Below are 23,647 nucleotides of genomic sequence, written 5' to 3'. Positions count from 1 at the left end.
ATGGGCCCAAGTGCTAAGATGAGGAGAAATGTAACTCCTTGCTTGTGTGAGGACTTGGGTGGGTTTTATAGTGAATTAAGCACTCTTGATACTGTCAGAGGGGGTAGATCTAATCCCTGCTCTTGGCCAAAACTCATACAATGGCCATTTCCCTTTCTGTCTCTGAGTCTTAGGGTGGGATTTGTGGTGAATTCCCTGTTGTAAACCACTAGGCTGTTCTGCCTCATCTACTGATTGAGGCAGATAGAAGTTCCCTGCATTTCTGGGAGAGAGCAGCTCAGTTTGTGGGTAGGATTTGTACTGTCTCCTTTGATTGGGGGCCACATTGATAGGCACACACGTCTGCCCTCCTGTTAGTCAGCTTTCCATTGTTTTGACAAAGTACTTGAGAAAACCAACACAAAGGAAGGATTGATTTTTACCTCTTGGCTTCAGAAGTGGTCAGCTGACTCCATTGTCTTTGGGCCTGTGGTAAGGAAGTAGGTGGTGAAGAAAATGCACTCATCACATGGTAGCCAGGAAGCAAAGAGAGGAGGGGTGAGGGTCCCAATATCCCCTTCAAGGGCACAGCCCCAATGACTTAAATTCCTTCTGCCAAGCTCCACCTCCCCCCACCAAACACCACAGCCTGGCAGCCAAGCCATTAGGATATGGACTTTAGGGGGACAGTTCAGATCCAAAGCACAATATTCTGCCCCTGGCACCCAAAGGGTCACGTCCACCTCCAAGAGCCCCCAAAGCCTTAACTTTTCCAGCCTCACTGAAAAGTCCAGAGTCTCCTTCAAGACTCAAGGTAAACTCAGCTGTGATACCTTTGAGTCTTTTTTCCCTTCTGTTCTTCAGACCTGATAAGTTTGATTGCCCTATCTTTAAGTTCACTTCCTCAACTGTCTGCTCAAGTCTCCTTTCATCACTGCTACGGTTTGTGTTTAGAGATTGGCTCTCTGTATGGCAGTGGTGTGGTGGTGGTAGACTTAAAGTTAGACTGCATCTTTAAGAGGTGCTTAGGCCAATAGAGGAGCTGCCCTTGGGAAGGATTAAGATAGCATTTGTTGCACCCTTGAGTTATTCAAAGAGTGAGACATAAATCCTGAACCAACTCCTGAATTGCTCTCTGACTTCTTGTGTGGCAATGATCTCCCATTTTTTTTTTACTCCTGCTCCCGACATTAGGGTACCATTCTAGGAGCTACTCACCAGAGCTGAGCTCGTGCCAGTGCTCTGCCCTCGAATCTCCATAACTTTTAGCTAAATAAACCTCTTTTCTTTATAATGTTAGTCTGCCTCCAGTATTGCATTATAGAAATAAAGATGGACTAATACACTCCCTCTAGTGACTTTTTTTTTTAAACTTTTTTACTTCTTTTCTTGGGTTTTATATCTCTTTATCAGTATTTGTTTTGTCTGTCATTTTCTTTACTTTCTCCATGCCTTCCTTCAGTTCTTTCTTTAAGGATCTTTAAGGCATTCTAAAGTCTTACCTAGTAGGTCTGCCATCTGGTCTCTATTGGCTGGTTGGTTGATTTGCTTTTGCTTTGAATGGGACATAATTCTTTGTGTGGTTTGTGATTCTTTTGAACTGAAAACTGGATATTTGAAACTAATATGTGATGAGTTTGGAAATTCTCTCCTTCCCAGGTTTTTTCTGTTTCTTGTTTTGCTTTGCTTTTGATTGGTAGAGTCTGTGTGCATGCCATGGATCAGCCCGAGGTGTGTTCTTGGGCATTTTCAGAGTCTGTTTCTTTCCCTGTTGATGCATGGTGACCTTCTAATTTCTCTGGCTTGTGCAGTTTATGTTGAATGTCCTAGTCTTTAATGTCTGGCTCTCAAAATGGGACAAAAGAGAAAAATGAAGGAGGGAGAGAAAGATACTAACTCACTAAATCCAGAGTCCCTTTGGCCAGAAGAGGAAGTGTCTTTCAACAGTGGCAGGAGGGGCACAGCAATGCCTGCCACTTGTGTCTCCACCTCCCTGCTTAGGAGCAGAAATTGGATCAGAACAGAGATCTCCAGTGTTTGGAGGATCCACCCTGCATCCTATCCACCAAGTGCAAACTTCTCCAGGAACATTTGCACTGCTTTCTCCCATGGGACTGGAGCACAACGGATGGGTCTTTGCTCTGAGCCAAGATATGAAATACACTGAAATTACCTTCAGTTTACTGTGGCATCTGATGGGAATTAAAGCCTGTCTTGAATAGACTCCAAAGTTCTAAAATAATCACCTCAGAGTCTCCCCGTGTGATTGTCATCCAGCTGGGAAGATAGATTGCTCGTACATCCTACTCCACCATCTTTTAATAATCCCTTCTTTTTTTTCCCCTAATGCCATAAGTTCTTGCAAACAGTAAGCATTCAAGAAGTGCTTCACAAAGGCAAGGCATCCCAGCTTTTGGAAAAATTCAAGACCCCGGGGTACCATCTTCATCCATCCTTTCAAAGTAGTACTGGCTCAATTATGCCTCCCCCACCAACACAAATTTGTATGTTGAAGTCATAACCCTCAGAATGTAACTAAAATTGGTGATAGTGTCCTAAAGAGGTAATTTCATTAAAACCATTAGTGTTGGCTCCAGCCTAATATAGCTGGTGTCCTCATTAAAAAAGATTTTGGTTTCATGGTTTAATGGTGAGAATTACGGGTTGTTAATTCAGAAAAGGTTATCAGAACACAGACTCTTGAGGGCTGGCCCAGGCCACAGAAGTTGAGGGAACGGTTCATGGCTCTGGCATTCGTTCATCTCAGTGGGTGACCCTGAGGAGAGTTTGTTGCAGTGTAACTCTGGATCCTGGACACATCTTCAACCCACCTTTTTACTGATGAGAGGGACAGGTTCCCAGGCACTAGCCTTTCTGTTTAAGCCTGGAAACTCCTCAGCCATTATGCTGGGTTCTCTCCTGATAACTAGATTCTGGTGAATCTTACTGTCCCAAGACTCCTAAAAGTCCAATGATCAAACTTGTAAGTCTAGTTCTGGGGTCTGGCATGGCTGTTGGAACTGGGTTCGAATTCCAGCTTTGCCACTTAGCATCTGTGTGAAACTAAATACACTGTATGGCTTTCTGTAAAATGGAGAAGAGAGCACAGAGTGTGGTTGATTAAAAGGAATGAATGGATAGGACTTGGCACGGTGCCTTTACACATTAACCTTCATCAATTAGCAGTTTCCATTCTTTCCTGCTGAAACCAGGAGTGTAGAGTGTGTTATATGCAGTGACTATAGAGTCTCTAAGAGCAGTATTTTTTCTATTCTGCCGAGTGCAAATCAATTTTTTAAAGTTATAATTCCCCAGGGAAAAAGCAAAATAAGCCCATCAGTTTAGGGTGCACTGACTTGCTATGTTCTTATTTTCTTCCATTCTCTTTCAGGTTGTTGCCCTGGTCATTATAGTTTTAATGTGGCCTCCATAGGTCAGCAGGGATCAGAATATGAGCAGGAGTCAAGACAACAGTGCAGGTTTCACTAGTTTGGAAGCAGTTTTAATGGAGATGAAATGTTTATCAACTCGACACAGGTACCCCCAAAATACAAATCGAAATACCATCTTCAGCTGCGTAGCAAATATGATTTAAGAATTTAACATCATTATTTGATTACGAGTGTAAATATAAGTCACCATAAATAAATGTAAATTCATTATACAAAAATCCCCAACAGCTCTTAGTACAAATATGGTACATTTGACATTTTCTGAAACAGATTTTTTCTTAAAATCTAAGCTTGTTTTTTTTTTCTTGGTTCTTCAACACACTGAAAAAAAAAAAATCAAAAGCAGGACAGTGAGAGGACCAGGGGAAAGGATGCGAAACTTGTCCAGTGTTCCTCAGTACTGCTGGCGAGCTGAGGCAGTACAAGCTCTCCTGAAAATGAGGACCTCAACTAACTGGGATCCAGTGTCTTAAGATGTGACTTCTCCCAGAGGGCCAACTTCAGGGTTAGGAACACAGGGTGGGAGGAACGAGTTGTTCAAAGAGCAATCTCAGTAAAGGAATGGTCCAAATTTCTATGAAGCAATGTGCAAAGATTTGGAATGAACTCTAGAACTTCAAAGTTGGCTATCTATTTAAAAGAGAGAGAGAGCCAGCTACTCTTCCCAGACAGGACTGAAGATTTGGAAGGTTCTGGAGCTTAGAGATTTTATGTAAGATTTGAAGGCATTTTCTAGCATGTACGTCTGCCATGTGGTACAACCCCTGAGAGAATCTATACCCCAAAATCGAACAAAGGAGCATCAAAAGAACAGGAAGTTGACAGCAAAAGACAAAATGTTCCAAAAAATTTTCAGCAGCTGAGACAATGAAAATGCTGACTCACTAAAACAGGACTCACTTTTGGGAGGTGCTTATCTTGGTATTAAAATCTTGTTGACAAGTGTCATTTTTACTCTGTTACTGCCCTGTTTCCAAGGTGTTTTTGGCTTCTGTTGAAAGAAACCCTTAATATTTTCTTTCTTGTGGGAGTTTTCCTTGATGAGGGCTGTGCTCAGGAGTGGTCACTAATTTCACACTGGTTAATGCTAGTTCCATGACTGACTTGTCCCCATGCTTTGTGGCCCAGTGCTCTTTATTTAAGGGATATAGGAACCATCTCACCATCAAGCTGACAAGAAGCCTTAATGGCCTTCTGCTGGGGTTCTGGAGCTCCTGGCTGTGTTCACAGACTGCTTCCTCACAGTAGGCCTGACGGTGTTCCTAACCCAGTACAGTCAGTGGGATGCAGTCTTGCAAGCATTTCTGACTTCTCTCTGGGCCTGCTCTGAGAGGGGGAATTAGGACAGCATCTTGGGGAGCCTCTGACAGGCCAGAGCCAACCTCATCTATTGTCATGACAGTCTGGGAACCACTTCTTGGTTACCAGGGCTCTCAGCCCCTGGTCCAAGATACCCTTGGCAGTGGAACCCCTAAGGTCCAGAGCAGATACAGAAGCCAGTAAGCTGTGGCATGACCAGCAGGCCAGCTGACACCTCTGAGGCTTCAGTCCTGGGGTCACATGTGCCCACTGGGTAGGAAGTTACCATCTTGGGTAAAGGTCTTAGGAAGCAACCACAGATTAGAGAGGGGGTAACAACTGATGGATGGAGAAAGGGCGAAAGTAGGAGCTCTTCAATAACGTTGAGGGTGAAAAAGCACACGCTGCCCTGTTTTTTTGCTTTTTTCATTTACATCATGGAAACCCAGCATGGAGGTGTCAATGGAGAGCATGCATAAGCCAGGCCTCAGAGTGGTGCAGATGTTGGGGAGTTCTCACCCTCTCCCAGGTCCATCCCAGGCCCATCCAGTTGGGCCTTATGGCAGGCTGACACTGCTTTCTCTCCGCCTCAAAGTCGAGGGACCCCTGCCTAGCAGGTAGTGGCCAGTGACTGGTGGATGGGCGGCTGGAAGCAGCGCACGTGTTCCACAGTGGAACTGTCTGTCTCCACAGACTTCATGTACTTGTTCAGGATGGCAAAAACCTCATTGTTCAAGATCTGATACTTCCTGATCCGGTCGGCCATCTTCTTCAGGGGCTGCACGATAAGGATGTTCAGGTAAAGGGGAGTGGGAGGGATGCAGAAAGAAAGGGGGGAGAGTAAGAAGAATTCAGTTAAGTTGGGGTTCAGGTTCTCAATGCGTTAATGACCATGCCACTTCCTTGCTTAAAGACCTTCTAAGTCTTCCCAAATCATATACAAAAGGCCATTAAAAGCCTTGGCAAAATTCAAAACTTAATACAAAGCTACCATCATCAAAACAGTGTGGTACTGGCAAAATGACAGCCATATAGACTAATGGAATAGAATAGAGAGGCCAGAAATAAACTCTTACATATCTGAAGAAATGATTTTTGACAAGGATGTTAAGACCACTTAAGGATGGGAAGGATGGTCTCCAACAAATGGTGTTAGAAAAACTGGAGACCTACATGCAGAAGAATAATGTTGGAACCTTACTTTATACATTTTGAGCTTATTTTTATATGATATAAAGACCTAAACATGAGAGTTACAACTCCCAAACTCTTAGAAAACATACGGGTAAGTTTCATGAGCTTGGATTACCACAAACACAGGCAACCAAAGAAAAGATAAACTGGATTATGTCAAAATGGAAAACTTTTGTGCAACAGAGAACACTAGCAACAGTGTGAAAGAAAACTCACAGAACAGAAGAAAATATCTGTGAAGCATCAAGGGTTAGTGTTCAGAATATATTACGAGATACGCTTCAGCCACAACCAAAACTCAATTACAAAAGACTTGAGTAGACATTGCACAGGGAAGTTATGCAAACATCCAATATAACATGAAAAGACACTCAACATTACCAGTCACCAGGGAAATGCAAATCAAGATCACCAAGTGATACTACTTTATACTCATTAGGATAGTTATTACAAAAAAAAAAAAAAAAGGCCAGAAAATAATCAGTGTGGATGAGGATATGGAGAGACTAGAATTCTTTTGCATTGCTGGCGGGATTGTGAAATGGTGCAGTCATTATGGAATCTAGTAGGGCAGTCCCTCAAAAAATTAAAAAGATTCTGTATGATTCAGCAATTCTACTTTCAGGTATACACTTAACAGAACGGGAGGGGAGGGACTTGAACATGTATTTGTATCCCCAGGTTCACAGTGGCATTATTCCCAATTGCCAAAAGGTGGATGTAGGTAGCCCAAGTATGGATTTTGTTTTGGATAAGCAAAGTACGGTATAAACATAAGATGAAATAGTATTTAGCCTTAAGAGAAGGAAATGCTACAATGTGGATGGACCTTGGGGTCGTCGTGCTATGTGGAATAAGCCGGTCCCAAAAGGACGCTTATGGAATGACTCTTCTTCTACAAGGCACTTAGAGTACACAGATTCATAGAGACTGAGAGTACAGTGGTGTTTGCTGGGACTCAGGAACTGCTTTTTAAGGTGCACAGAGTTCCAGTTGGAGAGAATGAGAAAGTTCTAGGAGTATACTTGATACCACGAAAAATGGTTGAAATGGTCAATCTTGTTAATTTTACTCCAATTAGAAAAAAAAACCCTTTGTGACGTGGATCCTATCCCTTTTTCTTCTCACTTGGTCCTGGCTCCTGCTTTCTCTAGACATCCACTTGCCTGTCTCTGTGCCTTTGCTGGGGCTGGACCATCCTCCCATGCGTCCACCCCCAGTGCTGCCTGTCTGTCATCTTGGACTCAGTCAGCTAAGCCCATCTCTTCCAACGCCTTCTCCTACGCCCTCTCCGCACCCCCTCGGCTGTCCCACAGCAGCCCTGCTCACCCAGGCCAGCACTTTCTCCTCTCTTTCCTAAACCTAGCACCAATGTCCAGTGAACACTGGACCAGCACCAGCACCAGCAGAGTTGCCTGGGACAGGAGAGGGTGTTTCAAATCAGAAGTCCAGCCAAGCCCTTCCCTTTGGGGTGACATGATTCACCCCAGAGGATTATGACTGATGGCCTCCTCCAGGCCGGGCCCCCGCTGCTGAGTGTCTCTTCACACCCAAGGTGTGGGGAGTCGGCCTCCATGAGGAGCGGTGCCCTTCCTCTTCTCTGATGACAGCCAGCCTCACCTCCCTGGCCAGCCACTGCTTACCACGTTCTTAATGATCTCATCCTTCCCGTCCTGCCTTTGCACCTTGAGCAGGTGGTAACAGAAGTCAAACAGGTCAAAGCGGCGCTGCTGGCCCAGGAGGACGATGATGGAGCAGCCAGCCCAGTTTAAGCCATCACCAAAACACTGCCTGCAGTGGGGAGAGGAAGCAGCTGGGTGAGAGGCGGGGGAGAAGGGGCCCTCGCCCTGAGCTAACAGCACAGCTAGTGAGTGGGCTGATCTTGGCCAAGACCCTAAAACTGCAAGATGGGTGAAGGGAAGACCAGAGCGAAGGTAGGGGGACTCATTTGTTCCTGGGACTATTTTTATACTGTGAGCCCTCCTAGCCACAAAAAGGTGGTGTTCCCACCAAGGTAACAAGTCAGCTCTGCAGAAAGCATGAATTTGTAGGGAAAAACCCCAAATAGCCTTTGAGATTTAGCAGCTGGCTAATTTAGGCAAGTCAAAGAGTCTGTCTTGGATTTGTGAGGTGAAGAAGCATCTGGAACCAGGAGACACTGGCCATGGCCATGGTAGACTGAGTGGGAACAGATGGGGCATGGTGGGAAGACCAGGAATTGGCGGTTCTAAGAAAGCTCCATTGTAGCCATGGGGATGGTGTGGGCTCTTCCCTCTGCTGACTCATCCTCAAGCAGCTGTCCAGCCCCACACAGGCAGAGGCCAGGCTTCCCCACCACTGGGCCCAAAGGTGCAGGCCTGCCCCTCCCTGTTCCACCCCTGCGCCCATGGGGAAATCTTATCAGGTCCCCTACGCTCTTCCTCCATTGCTCTTGGCTCCAGGAGGGCAGGCCTTGTCCCCTTCCTCACCTCCCCACCCTCAACTTACAGCTGGGTGAGAGCAGGAAGAGCTGTCGTCTCTGGGACAGGCCTGGGATACTCTGAAAGGGTCCTCGTGCCCACGAGTAGGGTTTTGTAGGGGCGAGGTGGGCAGTGAGCTCCCACCTACCCATTCACTCTCTCACACTCCGTTTCTGTGTCCTGCCATCTCCTGCCCTTCCTTTCCTGGGATGTACCCTTCCTCTGTAGATCAAATCCCAGGCACAGCTGCAGGAGCTGAAGTCTGATAACCCACTTGTTTCTATTCTCTGGCATCTGACACTCTCATTGCCAGAATGTCTCATTTGACGCACCTTAGGTCTGTGTTTCCTTGTCTCCTCCTTGGTCCCTCAACATCCTGAGGCTGGGCACTGCCTCCCTTTGCTCCACACCATTGTGTGACAGTCATGCTTGGTGTGACAGCTGTTGGCCGCTTTCCCACCTCTCTGGCTGTTCTCTGGCAGCCCAGTGATTCCCAGGGGACAGCAGGTGGGTGGGTGGCCCTACCTTCCCAGAGGTACTCACTCAGCTGTGAACTCATTGGTCCCCACAGGGATGCAGTAGACAAACTGCATGGCGCTCCACAGCCGGTGGAACTCCACACACTCGTCCACGTGCATGACGCCGTTGGTGGGTGGTGGGCCCCGCCAGATGGGGTCCTGCAGGTAGCTCCGGATGCGGGTCAGGATGACCTCGAACATGGACAGGCCGCAGCACAGCCGCTCCTTGGTCAGCAGGTCACCCTCCCGAGCGATGGCGATTTGCTGGGAACAGAAGGTTACACAGACTTTCTATCCACATCCGAGATCCCACTTGCACCAAACGCTGCAGCTACCTGGAATCTGCTCACCAGAGCAGGGCACTTTCTACAAACCTGTGTGCAGCAGCAGGGAACTCTTAACTTTCTTGTCGGTCACATTCAGGAGCCATCAGAACAGGAACGATTTGAAACAATTCTGACCTAACCACATAATGCCAGGAGACACGGAAATTTCATCAGAAATACTGTGCTGTGACCACACCTCCTTCATGCTCAGAGTATGAAACCCTGAAGCCCATTCCAAACACCTGGTAGGTATCGTGTCCAGCACCTCCATTTCACAGATGAAGAAACTGATGCTCAGACAGGTGACCAGTGAGAAGTTAAACTGGGATCTGACTCCCGGTAGCCTAGATCTATAGGTTAAATTGCAAAGTGAATACAGTAAGCTTCAGAAAATGAGGTATACCACAACCCTGTCAGAGATCATCAACACACAATCATACGTGGGGTGTGTGCTTGTGTGTAGAAAACATGGTAGAAAGGTCAGAACTGGTTGTGGGAACAGATGGGCGTGTCTGTCCAGTTGAATGTGCTACAAGGAGCCTATGTTAATATTTAAAAATCTGCCACTGACTTCATAGAATTATTTCCTCAAGCTAGAAGTCCTTCTTTGACAATGATCTCTGTTGATAATTTAAGCTGGCTTCCTATGGAATAACTGTCTGGCCAGATGGGCACATCAAAACCCACCGCCCTCTGCCACCTGAGTAAAATATGTAGGAGCCACCTGTCAAGCGGATATTAACATCTAAGGTCAAAGGAAGGCCGCCTAGTCTGGGATCAAAGTTAAACAGAGCTGGCTTCTGAGACAGAGCTCTGCAGGGCTTCTGAGACAGAGCTCTGCAGAGCGCATGGGGGGGTCAGCTCCTCAGTGGGAGGGCACTCCCACAACCGACTCTCGGGGGGCTCGGGAGGCACCTGCCTGACCTCCCCCAGACAGTTCCCTCCCTGGAGACCCCCAAAGAGGGCAGCCTCTGAGTGAATCCAGAAATCTACGGAGGGAAATAAATCAGGAGATACCAGTGTCTGAGCCTCTTAGAAACATAAGCCATAAGTATAGTTGTCATGACAACTGCAAGAGAAAGAACTCCATGAAAACTTGGCCAAGTGTGTTTTAGGCACAAAGTTGAGGGAACCCCAATTCATGGTAACTGTTTGGTTCTGGAGGTGCACACAGATTTTGGGCAGAGAAGAGAGACCCCTCAAGTTGCCTCAGTTAGCTAGAGAAATTTCTTTGAAGAAATCCTAAACCTTGGCCTGATAATCCTGGTGGGGGAAGTAGAAAAAAAGGGCAACTGAACGTGTAAGTCTGCAGGCTGACTTTGAACTCTGCAGTCCTCACTCACTGCACTCAATGAAAGGAACTTTGTCTCTTCTTCTAAGGAATGTTGTCTACAGTTCTTTCTGTGGACTGTCAGAGTAACACAGAGGCACTGGTAAAATCTGGAAAGATTTAAAAAACGTATAAGAAAGAAAATTAAAATCCCTACTCATCCAGTCAGCCAGAGATGAACTTATTTGAAAACTGATATATGAATATTGAGTGGTTAAATATGTGTATATTTAACAAAATTTAAATCATACAATCTGTATTTTTCCTTTTAATATTTCAATAATTTAAAAACTCATTTCCTTCAATATTCTCTGTTAAAATTACTTTTTATAAAAAAAAAATTTTACAGACAATGTACCACTATATAGCCCAGGATGGCTTTGAACTTGAGACTGCAGGCCTGCACCAACATGCCTGGCTACTGATACAGCATTTGATATGCTGTAGTTTTTTCCGCTCTCTACTCTTGATGAGCGTTTTAAATTGTTTACAAATTTCCAGTACTGTAGACAATTCTAAAGCAACCACCCCTTACATAAAATCTTGTGAACCTATTTCTGCTCATTTTGTTAGGATAAATCCCTAGTCAGGGAAGGGTCAGAGTATAAATATTTTAAAAGGCTTTTGCTACATAGTGGCAAACGAGTTTCAAGAAATGTGAACTGTGGTGTATACCCCAGAACACCCTCATAAATGTTCTATTGTCAAGAAAAGCTGGGCTTGAGGTGTGGCTCAGTTGGTAGAGAGCCTGCCTAGCAAGCATAAGGTCCTGAGTTCAAGTCCTATATCATCAAAGAAATGCAGCTCAACCAAGGAGGTAAAACAGACCATCCCATTTTATAGATGGCAACACAAAGGCCGCGAAGTTAAAATGGTTTGTTTTAGACTATTCGATGACTCAGGGGTGAGGCTGGATGATAGTGCTGGGTGACAAACCAGGTCACCAATGCAAATGAATACTGCTTACACGTCCTTGCTTTAAACATGCTATCCACTTCCTATTAGTGGCCGAGACAGAACACGAATTTAAGCAGGGGAAACAGCCTCGCTCGTTTTGACAGGATTTTGTTAACTTTCTTTGGGACTATGAGATAACTAAGTTTTATTTAATTTTCTATTAACACATGTCAATCGTACATATTACGGGACTCGGTGTGGTATTTCCATAAACACATGTCATGCACTGCTCATATCCACCTTCCTCCACTCCACCTTTGCCAGATTTCTATCAGTCCCAGGGAAATGGCAGTCATTGGAACAGGGAAGGAATTTGCAGTCCTGTGAGTAGAAACACATGCCCAGCCTTGGGCCCCAGCAGTGGGATTCTTGCAGGATGACACCCACAGAGGAGCAGACACACTGCTGGCTTGGGGGATTTCTCCCTAAAAGGAAATTTTCAAGGATCTCCTCTGTGCAGTCTCTGAAGGTCAAAAAAAAAAAAGTGTGCAGACCACACAGCATCTGAATTCCCTCTTGTGAATCAAAGGACCTGATGCCTCTTAGGGTTTTCAGTAGAAGGCTGGTGGCCTGCGGGGGGATGGTGGCTTCATCACTGTGACACTTGTGCAGGTAGGGCTTTGCATTGTCATGTTTTGCCAGAAGAGGGGTCACCTTCTCCTCAGGCGTGGGTCCTTCTGACCTTGGTGATAACCCAAGGGAGCAATTTGAGTCCAAAGGTAGATTTAATCCTAAATGCTTCAGTAGTCAGTGTTGGTGAGCAAAGTAAACCACCCTGGCTTGTCTCACTACGGAGTCCTGTTTCTCTTCCTCTTGAATTCTGCCCCTGCTCACCCTAAACTGTGAAGCTTACTTAAGTCAATGTGAAGAGAAACAGCAGGCTTTGTCACCTCTCCTTCCGTTTCTTTTCCTTCCTGCTTCCCAGAAGAGTCATGAATTCTCTGAAGGCCAGGGTTCTGGCTTACCCACTGCGATGGGTTTTTAAAAACTATTTTTTTTTTTCCTTTTGGTGAGACTGGGGTTTGAACTCAGGGCTTCATGTCTGCAAAGCAGGTACTCTCTTGCTTGAGCCACACCTCTAGTTCATTTGCTCTGGTTATTTTGGAGATGGGGTCTCCCGAACTATTTATCTGGGTTGGCCTTGAATCACAATCCTTCCAGTCTCAGCCTCCCGTTGCAAACCTGAGCCACTGGTGACTAGTTCTAAAAACTAATTTTAATTAGAGAATTGACACTGGGGCCCATGTACCTTTGAAAATATTAGAAGTTTATGGATAAAGCTGAAGTCATCTTTGATTGCTCCTTCCTCCCACCTAATCTGTCTCCTGCCTCTTTTCAGAAGTTGCCATCAATAATAAATTAGGTGTGTACCATTCTAGGTGTCTGCATCAGAGAAGGGGGTATGAAGGGGGTATGGTGGTGCATGCCTGTAATCCCAGCTACTTGGAAGATCCTATCTCAAAAAACATCAAAAGCAAAAGGACTGGGAGTATAGCTCAAGTGGTAGAGTGTTTGCCTTGCAAGTACAAAGACTCAAGTTCAAATCTCCCCCCCTAAAAAACAAACAAACAAAAAACCCCAGTGTCATCATGTGACTTGTGGTGCAACTTATTTATCCACCCAGGCATGTATTCAAGATGTAGCTGTGCGGATGGATGCATCGAGATCTAGCCATTCCTTTTCATTGCTATGTAGATGTTGGTGTGTAAGTTCACAGATTTGGGTGGCTGTGCCATGTTATTTAGAGCCAGCACTTGATGGAGAGACACTGAGGGTGCTTAACGACGTGACTACAAGCACCTCCTATTCCTCAGTGTTCCTCTAGCAAAAATACAAGTGAACTCAGGCTCAGCGCAGAGTTTTAATTTTGAGAGAGAGTGCAGAAGTCTTGGTACCTGCAGGGGTGTAATGGATACTTGTTTAAGTGAGCTGACATCCTCCTTTCTTGGCAGGACATGTAACAGAGGGTGCAGAAGAAAGAACTCAGATATGAGAGGCAGCAAATCTCACTCCACAACTGCTCCTGCCACAAGTCAGCTTTGGTATTGGATACTCTCTTCCCTTCTCTGGGCCTCAGTTTCCCTATCTGAAAATTGATCAGGTGGGACCAAAAGTTCTCCCATTTTGGGTTCCCTCGGGCCCTCAGGGTCCATGATTGGGGTTCATACCTGAGGTGTCCCCAGCCGCTCGATCAGGGGCACCAGGTGGAGTGGGGCATATTTGGCCTCCAGGCGCTTCATCCGTACTTCCAGGCGTTCTCCCTCTGCACAGGGAGCAGCAGAGCAGAAAATAAGATTTGGAGTGCACTTCATGGCGGGGAAGGGGAAATTCTCAGGGGACCACATGCTGTATCTGTGTTACAAAGCCTGGATGGAACATGTAGAACTTTCTCTTTGGTTCTGGAAGTTGTGATGAGGACTTGCTAGGAGGAAGTACTTTCTGTGAGCCCTGTCCAATATAGAGTCATGTGCTTGGGAAGTGGTGAGTTCCCCATCACTCACGGAATTTTAATCAAGGCTAGATGGAAGCATACTAATGACAGCCTTGAAGGAACAAGGCCTGCAGTGCTGTTTCTGATTCTGTGATTCTGTGCCTCCCCCAACCCCATTAGCCTTCTCCCTTGCTGACTGCAGATGTGTGTTCCCTGGGATTAAGAAGCGAACATGAAGTTCAAGTCAGCTATGGTTAGTGGTTTCTTACCTTTGATATAGACTCTAGGCAGGATGTTTTGGAAGGGTGCAGCATGGAGTAAATCACAGACTTCCTCCTGAGACTGCAGAGAGGGAGGGAAAGAAAGAAAACAATTCTCATATTAAGCCAGGAAGAGTTTTCATTCTTAAGTAGTTCAGCACTAGACTCAGCCAGACCTGGGTTCAAATCCTGCACCTTCTACTTATTACCAGTGTGACCTTGCCAACTTACTTAGTCTTTCTGAGTGTCTGCAAGAGGAGGAGGAAGGCAACACCTCTTTTTTTTTTTTTTTTCATTTTTCTTTTATTATTCATATGTGCACACAAGGCTTGGTTCATTTCTCCCCCCTGCCCCCACCCCCTCCCTTACCACCCACTCCACCCCCTCCCGCTCCCCCCCTCAATACCCAGCAGAAACTATTTTGCCCTTATTTCTAATTTTGTTGTAGAGAGAGTATAAGCAATAATAGGAAGGAACAAGGGGTTTTGCTCGTTGAGATAAGGATAGCTATACAGGGCATTGACTCACATTGATTTCCTGTGCGTGGGTGTTACCTTCTAGGTTAATTCTTTTTGATCTCACCTTTTCTCTAGTTCCTGGTCCCCTTTTCCTATTGGCCTCAGTTGCTTTTAAGGTATCTGCTTTAGTTTCTCTGCGTTAAGGGCAACAAATGCTAGCTAATTTTTTAGGTGTCTTACCTATCCTCACCCCTCCCTTGTGTGCTCTCGCTTTTATCATGTGCTCAAAGTCCAATCCCCTTGTTGTGTTTGCCCTTGATCTAATGTCCACATATGAGGGAGAACATACGATTTTTGGCCTTTTGGGCCAGGCTAACCTCACTCAGAATGATGTTCTCCAATTCCATCCATTTACCAGCGAATGATAACATTTCGTTCTTCTTCATGGCTGCATAAAATTCCATTGTGTATAGATACCACATTTTCTTAATCCATTCGTCAGTAGTGGGGCATCTTGGCTGTTTCCATAACTTGGCTATTGTGAATAGTGCCGCAATAAACATGGGTGTGCAGGTGCCTCTGGAGTAACCTGTGTCACAGTCTTTTGGGTATATCCTCAAGAGTGGTATTGCTGGATCAAATGGTAGATCAATGTCTAGCTTTTTAAGTAGCCTCCAAATTTTTTTTCAGAGTGGTTGTACTAGTCTACCTTCCCACCAACAGTGTAAGAGGGTTCCTTTTTCCCCGCATCCTTGCCAACACCTGTTGTTGGTGGTGTTGCTAATGATGGCTTTTCTAACAGAGGTGAGGTAGAAACTTAGTGTGGTTTTAATTTGCGTTTCCTTTATTGCTAGGGATGGTGAGCAGAGAATGCACAATCTTGTAGGGAAGTCCCAATACATAGGACAGCTCCGTGCATTTTTGCCGTCATCTTAGAATTGAATGAAGAATGACAGGGTTGAGATAAAGATGGTGGCTCTGGACTGAGTCTGGTTTCTTGGGAGGTCTGAAGGACTAAGGAGGATAGCTGGGCTGATCCAGCAAAAGAGAAGCCATAACTCATGTCAGACAGGTCTTGATGGGCACCAGTAACACAAAGAAGCAAACCCTATCCTGCAGGGGTTGGAAGGAAGTTTGGGGTAAAATGGAAGACCTCTACCGGGCTTATTGTCCTGGGACCAGCTAATGCTCTGGGGACTTCAGAACAAAGGGAAGGGGTGAAAGGGACCTGGAGTGGCCACCCGCCATGCCACCGAGGGGTTTTCTTTCTCTTTTAAGTTGTGGCTTCAGGTCAGGGAAGATTCTGGCTCCCTTCAAACTCTGACACTCTGAGATCCTAAGCGCCTGCCCTTGGCTTTCTCACCCCAGAAGGGATGGGATCCTGTGGGCATCTGCAAGATCAGCTGCTCAAGAGGAGATCCTTTGAGAAAATTGCAGATCAGTCCTTGGAATGAGGAAGCAGACAGAGGCCCCTGTGAACTTCCCTCAGAGGACAGAGCCACTCGTGGAAGGATGCCTGCAATTCTCGTCTTGGAGTTGTCCCAAACTTCACTGAGCTGTCTCTCCTCACCAGAGAAGCAGAGTCTGGTCCTTATTACTACCTCTAAGCGCTGACCCATCATAGTCTGAAATCTGGCTTCCTGATCACACACTGTTCATTACATTCATATGAATTACATATGAATTGTGTGGCTTTTTTTTTCATGATACTGAGGATTGAACTGAGAGCCTCACATTTGCCACACCCCAGTCCTTTTGCTTTTTAGTTTGTTTTTCAGATAGGGTCTCACACTTTCCTCCAGGCCGTCCTCTCCTAAGATCGTCCTGTCTCAGGGTCCTGAGTAGCTGGGAATACAGATGTAAGCCACCAAGTCCAGCCTATGACTGACTTTGGAATGACGAACCAGACTTGCTTTACTGGGATAAACCTCTCTTCATGGTGCTGTATTAACCTTTTTATATAATGCTAGATCCTAATATTTTAAGGATACTGATCTGTGGTTTTCTTTTCAAATGTACTTGGTTTTGGCATTAGGGAAATCTCAATGGGGGGAATTGTCCCTTTTTTCTGGTGTTATTTCTTAAATGTTTGATGGAATTCACAAGTGTAACCATCTGCATCTGGAATTTTCTTTGGTTTTTATTTTATTGTTCATAAATAGGAATACTATTTCTACAACGGACATAAGACAATTAAGTGACAATGTGGGTTCTTTTTTTCTCCTTTTTAGTCTCTTTGCAGGTTTTACTTTTGACTGTCTCTTAAATGTTGATTTTCTCCTTACTCTATCCACCGGGTTTATCTTATCTACTCTACCACTCATTGCCTATGACTCACGAAGTATTTCCTTCTATCCAGACTTAGATATTCGACTCCTTGCTGGCCATCCCCACTTGGATATTCCACATCTCAACCTTTCTAAAGACAACTGTCTCACTATCACCCAGGGGTCCTTACTACCAGAATGGCACAGCCACCTCTTCATCTGCCCAAGCCTCAACCTGGGCACATCTTTTTCTTCTTCACCTCTTCAGATCACTTGGTCTTTCTCTTCATCTCTTCCATATTGACCTTACAACACTGTAAGCTCTGTAGGGGCAGGGGTGGGTGGTGTCTCTATATTTGCCTCTTATTCCCAGTAATAATTTCTTATTATATGCCTAGTATATAATAGTTTCTCAAGAACTATTTGAGTGAATATCTCTTATCCCATAAATGCTTCTAGGATGAAAAATAAATTTATTTCTCCACATGGAAATCCTCCAACTGTGGGAACACTATTATTATATCCATCCATTCATTCATCAAGTAGCAGGCACAGTTCTAGGCTATGCAGATGACTGATGAACAGGTTAGTCTACATTCTTTGCCCTCATGGACTTTAAATTCTAGTTGCTAGAGGCATATAAAAACAAACAAGATTTCAGATTGTGATCAAACACCATAGGGTAATAGGCTAGAGTATGAGTGAGGAAGAAGTTAATTCAGAGTGCTTAGGGAAAGTCTTTATACTGAATAGAGAATGGAATGAAGTGAGGAAGCTAGCTAGCCATGACGATATGAGATAAGTACATTCTAGTGCAAAGGCCCTGGGGCAGGGTACACGCTCTAGTGAGGAAGGGAAGGAATCATAGTACATAGACCGTGACACTCTAAAGGGAGGGAGCAGTCAAATCATGTTGGGCCCAGTAGGCATGTACTAAGTTTGGGTTTTAAGTGCACTAAGGAGCTACTGAAGCCATTCCAAGTAGAGGTCTGGTACACACAAACCCATTGCCAATTTTGCTTTTGGTCTTTCTTCTAAACATTTTAATTGCTTCTAGCAATGTCTTGTTGCTAGAAGGTGGCCAACTGCATGAACTATCAGCTTTCTATTTTGTTACTGTGGGTAAACTGGTCCTGGGAGCCACTCTCAAGGAAGGAGAAGGAGGGAAAAGAGGAAGGAAAAGGTGGCTCCAAGTATCCTACAAGGAGAGCAATGCTGCGGCTTTATTCATGTTACAAGATGAGTTCTACTTTGTTCTCTTTTGGGGAGACAAAGGTGCTTCCCCATCCCACTCAGACACCCTCTCCTCCATGCTGACTAACTGCCGACCCTGAGATCTTTGGAGTGCCTCTGGCTGGCATGTACCCTCTCTATTTTGCAATGCTAGTCATCTGTTGAGGTGCTGAAGGAGCTGACTTTCTGAGGGAGGTGACAAAGCAGGTGCCTGGAAGATCTGTGGATGAGCCAATGGCTATTTGCATGATGAGGTCCCTAGCACTCAGGACACCTTTTGTGAAAGGTATTTGTTTGGCATTCATTAGCTGAGATCACAGCCGCTGATATAAACAGCCAGTTGGAGCACACAAAGGCCTGTGTGAAGGGACAAACAAGCTTCCATTGTGGGAGGCTATGCTAATAGCTGGCCTCCCTCTTGTCCAGTCATCACCTTAAAGAATCCCCACTGGGTCATCCACTGCCTAGGAGCCCTCAGGCTGGTCCGTGCTGGAAAGGAACCAATGCCCACCTAGCACTGGTTCCTTCCAACTCACCCGTGGCTCTGTGCATCCGGCCCAGCTTCTGCAATGTGAACGGACGAGGTGCTTCCTCTTTGGCATGCTCCAATCCAGACCTTGCTATCTTCCTACTCCTTTGCTTGGTAATTTCACTTCTTTCTGATCTCAATTGAAACATCATTCTCCAAGAACACACCCCTGACCTCCTTGATGCCTCCCTGCCCTACAGGTTCCTCTGTCAAATGTCCTCCAGCAGTCACATTCTTGTCCTTCTCGGCACTTGAAGTCAGGCTCTATTACACATTCCTCCATGATTAATACCCACCTCTCTCCCCCACCCACCAGAAATTCACCTCCAGAAAGGTAGGGACACCTTCGCTCTTTTCACTTGTTATGTTTCTTTTTTACTCCCAAAGTGAGCACCATGTCTGGTATACAGTAAGCGCTCAATCATATGGAATAAAAGGTGACGGAAATGAGACTTAGAACAGAACCCCTCCTGTTTTAAGTTTTCCTATATAGGCATGAATGTTTTTATTTATTAATGAGGGAAGTAGTTTCCTGATTATGCTGTATTAACTATGTGAAATACTTTTAACAAATGTTCCAAGTTGTGGGATTTTCAGGTGTTTTTAATTTACTCCCCTACTTTCCCTCCCCTCTTGCTTTTTCCTACTTGCATGTGTTCACTACATTTCCTACATTGGATATAAATTACATCAAAAATTTACTTTGAAAAAAAAAACCTTTTAATTTTAAAATAAAGTTTTGGAGCCCTACTGTTGGCATTGGAGGACAAGAAATCCCAGCTGACACTTGGTCTATAAGGAACAATATTTGCATGGGCTGAATGCAAATACCAGTTTTTGGTTTGATTTTTAGGTTGCACTTAAGGATAAGACACAGATGCAGAACCAAAAATAGAAGTATTATTAAAGATACAGCTGTGATGCTGTAAAAGCATAGCTGCCTGGAGGGTTAATGTCCTGCCTTTTGGTCTCCCCTGGAAAGAAGTCAGATACCAAAAGAAGCAGTTGAGGAGGACGTGCATTGTCTATGCTCTCAAGGAAAAAAAAAAAGCAGGAAGTAGTATAATCAAATACTGAGAGGAAGAGAGAAAAGACAAACGTGAGCTAAATATCTCTTCTTTCTCTCTAGAGAGCCAGTAACTACCATCTAAAGTCGCTGATTATGGAACAAAGGTTATCCGGGTACTAAGTGTTGGAGAGACCCACAGAACAGGAAACACCAGTGATGAAGGCAGACCACCTGGGAGACTGACTGGGGAAGGGCAGTGTGGTCGGAAGGATGCTTTTCATCAGAAGCTCATTTGTATTGTTTGATTTGTTATCAGGTGTAATTAGAACAACTAAGATGGAAGCACAGGAAGAGGTTGGATGTAACAATATAGTTGCTTTGTTCTTCGGGGAAGTCAAGGCAATGAGCACTTACCCAGCCTTAGCTATGGGCCAGGTTTTTTGTACTTGCTGTCTGCTTTAGAACATCCCTAGGAGGTAGGTCTTATGGTCCTCTTCCTGGGGATATTGAGGTGGACACTCAGGTATTCGGTGAGGTCAAGGTCCACTGAGCTATTTTAAGTAAGCACTAAGGCTGACATTCAGAGCCAAGGCTACCTCACTTCACCACTCTTTGTTTTCTTTGCAGCCAAAGCTTGGGAAGGCCTGAGGTTTGAATGTCTGCAAGGAAACCCATGCTGTGACACTTCAAGTCATGGTTAGTGAATCTGGAGGTGGGACCTTTGGGAGGTGAGTAGCTCTCAAGGGCTCTGCCCTCATGAATGGATGGGATAATGGGTTATCTGGAGAGTGAATCTGTTACAAAAGCCAGGTTTGCTTTGTTTTCTGGTCTGAGGCCCCTGCCCATGTCAGGCCTCTACCAGATGCAGTCCCTTGATCTTGGATTTCCCAGCCTCCAGAACTGGAAGAAATGAATTCAATTTCGTCCTAAACTACCCAGGCTCAGGCATCTGGTTACAGTAACAGAGAACAGATGAAAAGATGCTTGAAAGAGTTCCCTCCTCATTGTATACCACATTATCAAAAACAGACATAGTAGAAAGTCACTCAAAATCTCACCATCTAAGAAACATTTTAGCCTCACTGACAGCAGAGAAAAGCCTATCACGTATTGATCTATTGGATTTTGGTCATAGTAACTAACATTCTTTAAACTTGTGATACACGGTTTGAAGAAGAATGACAAGTCATGAACCACCTTGTAGCCAAAGTGACAAAATACCTGTATTTCCAGAAGCACCTTTCTATCCTGAATTTGTGCACATAACATATTTGCAGCAACTATTGCACCGCTGGGGTTTGAACTTAGAGCCTCATACTCGCGGCCATAAGACCTAGGCAAGTACTCTACCATGCAAGCCATACTCCCAGTCCTCATTTTAACTTTAGTTTATTTTTCTGTTAGGATATCTTGTGCTTTTTTTTGCCTAGGTCTTGCCTTGGACCACAATCCTCCTATCTCCACCTCCTGTGTAGCTGGGATTACAACTGTGCATCACCTCATCTGGCCTATAAGCCGGGGGTGGTATCATGCACCCTGACCATCCAAGGCTTCCCGTGCAAAAATACAAGATGCTACAAGAAAAATAACTGAAGCACAAAAGAGCTAGGCACATAGCTCAAGTGGAAGAACACCTGCCTAGCAAGCGCAAGGCCCTGCGTTCAAACTCTGGTGCTGCCAAAAGAAAATGTATGATGAGAATCTACCCATCCAGTTTAAGTCTCAGAGTAACTTGCTTTGATTACAACTGTCTGCAGATCCTTCTTAAGTAGTAACTATGTCACTTTGACCCCTATAGCAAACCCCTCCTTCAGCTCAAGCACAGACAGGCCGTGCCCCTCAGAAGCTGGAGTTGACATGCTTCTCTCAGGTTGGACACAGGGAGTAGGCAGTAGTTTCTTCTCTCAGAGCCCCTGAAACAGAAGGCAAATCTTCTGGACGTGGCCAACGCACGGAAGGAGGGTGGCGGAGTGTGGGTGGTTCTCTAAGGGCCACCTGCACATTCCATGTGGCCTCCTAATTTACGTTGGCTTTTCCTATGATCCTGAACTCATATGTCCTGGTGGTAAATCAAACACATGGTCAGTATGACAGTCATGGCTGAGTTTAGTGTGTGCAGGTGCTTTTATAAATTTAAAAAATGAGGTCAGAAGTAGCTTCAGGGCACATACTACCAAAAATAAATCTTACCAACCAGTGGAAATACCTGGAAGAAAGAGAAAGGCTCAAAACTTTTTTCCTAATTATACATTGTGACTGTCGGCTTGGTGACCCTTGTCTCTTAACTTTTTGATCCCTGGTGAGGTTTTCCTTCCCCTCCTTCAACTTTGCATTAGGAGAAATTTGAATTACATAAAATATTTGGAAGGGCAGGAATAGCCCCATACCCTCCACACAGAGTCACGATGAACATTTTGTCACAGTCTCTGTACTTCTGTTCTATGGAGTCACTGGAGTCAGTGCAGTCCTAAAAGCAAGGACATCTTCCTACGTAACCTTGGTTTTGAGACTGACTAAATTTTACAGCTCCTTCAGTATCACATAATATATAATTAACACTAAATGTCCTCACTGATGTTTATTCTCTTTTTTTGGAACCAGGATCCAACCATAATGAGTTTTCTAAAGTGTGAATAATATGCAAGTACACTATAAAAAAAACGCTTCAACGATTGCCTCATTTGGGACGTGCAGTGTGTGGGTGCTTCCAGAAGTTTTGGTGGATGGGGGTAATGAGTGAAAATTACTACTCAGTACTTTTAGCATAAAATAAGTATCATACTAATGTTTATTTTCACAATCCTACAACCCTAGTTTCTTATCATTTTGAGAGAAGCAATCATTAAATTATTAATAAGAACCAAGGCCTACTGTAAAACTGTTCTTTGTCAATAGTTTATTATAAGAAACCACATCAAAATTAGTCACGATTTGTGTGTTATTTTTTCATTGCTTTCAGTCTTGAAATTTTGTATTACACTTAATACTGACTTGCTTGGTCTGAGGCCAAGTGGGTTCTGACTTCTCTTGGTTAAAGGATATAGCATAAAGATTCTGTGTACATATATAAAAAAATTCAATTGAATCTAAGGATGCCAAGTTTGTGGAACAGTGTTAGAGTCTAACTTGAGGGAGGCTTTGCTGTTCAGTGAAAAACAACCATTTTTATCTTCAGCTGATTGACTAAAAGGAATCCTCATACCAATTTCAAAAGATATTTTCTTAAATAACCTTTAGCTCTACGTTTTGAGGCAACAAAGACAAGTGACTGCAATGTATTATCTTTCTGTCTTTGTCAAGTAAGTGAAGAGAAAGGAGCTAGAAATTAGAGGCTGAGACTGGCCACAGGATCCCTTCTCCAGCCCAGTGCTCCAAACATTCCCTTATATGGACACACACTGTGGTTCTTGCACAGGGATGTTAAGCCCAAGGAGACAGGGCCAGGAGCAGGCCAGAAATTAGGCTCCACCCCAGCCCCCCTGTGCATGAAATGTGGCATGGCACAATCCCCCCTCCTGATAGAGGCTTGGGTTGCAGGGCAGGGCTCACCGAACAAGCCCCTCCATCAGGCCCTGCTCCATGTGCCTCTTGCCTCCAGGAGTGCTCTGCAGTCTTAGCTGAGTGTGTCAGCCATGTAAGCATACCCCATCCTGTGGGGCCTGCAGGTGGGCACCTTTCTCAACTTGGGCCTCCCCTATGTCTCGCCTCCACCACTTCTCCTGTGCCCTGAATTTGTTAAGGGAATATAGATTATTCTGGAACAGAATCATGTCTAGGAAAGACCTGTAGCCAAGAAGCTCTGGCCTAGAAAGTGGCTTTGCCTCAAGTGCATGCTGATGTCTTCCCAGGTGAGGGTTAGAGGTTCAAGGAAAGGCGGTTAAGAACAATGACCCACTCTTTCCTTTTGAAATTCCTATCTATCTTTAGGACAGCATAAAGAGAAAGT

The 23,647-nt window shown here is 44.8% G+C and overlaps 1 protein-coding gene and 1 long non-coding RNA gene across 4 annotated transcripts in view; one reads left to right on the top strand and one right to left on the bottom strand.

The window, feature by feature from the left end:
• Positions 1-3,459: 3,459 nt before the first annotated feature.
• Positions 3,460-23,647, bottom strand: part of Cyfip2 (cytoplasmic FMR1 interacting protein 2) — a 120,012-nt gene continuing 99,824 nt past the window's right edge. For all 3 annotated transcript variants that reach the window (XM_074057639.1, XM_020168155.2, XM_074057640.1), the window contains 5 exons: positions 14,215-14,287; positions 13,683-13,777; positions 8,927-9,165; positions 7,568-7,715; positions 3,460-5,508 (listed from right to left, as the gene is read on the bottom strand). In XM_074057639.1, coding sequence (XP_073913740.1) covers positions 5,341-5,508; positions 7,568-7,715; positions 8,927-9,165; positions 13,683-13,777; positions 14,215-14,287 — 723 coding nt within the window. In that variant the 3' untranslated portion in view covers positions 3,460-5,340. The remainder of the gene's footprint in view (positions 5,509-7,567; positions 7,716-8,926; positions 9,166-13,682; positions 13,778-14,214; positions 14,288-23,647) is intronic.
• On the top strand, positions 11,734-22,608 carry LOC141417992 (uncharacterized). The gene is made up of 4 exons (XR_012442608.1): positions 11,734-12,126; positions 13,467-13,615; positions 20,329-20,429; positions 21,132-22,608. It is a non-coding gene; the product is annotated as an uncharacterized lncRNA (long non-coding RNA).

This window comes from Castor canadensis, chromosome 16 (assembly GCF_047511655.1).
Source record: "Castor canadensis chromosome 16, mCasCan1.hap1v2, whole genome shotgun sequence".
Classification (NCBI taxonomy): domain Eukaryota; kingdom Metazoa; phylum Chordata; class Mammalia; order Rodentia; family Castoridae; genus Castor; species Castor canadensis.
Note: the sequence above shows the minus strand (reverse complement) of the source record. Positions and strands in the feature narration are given on the sequence as shown.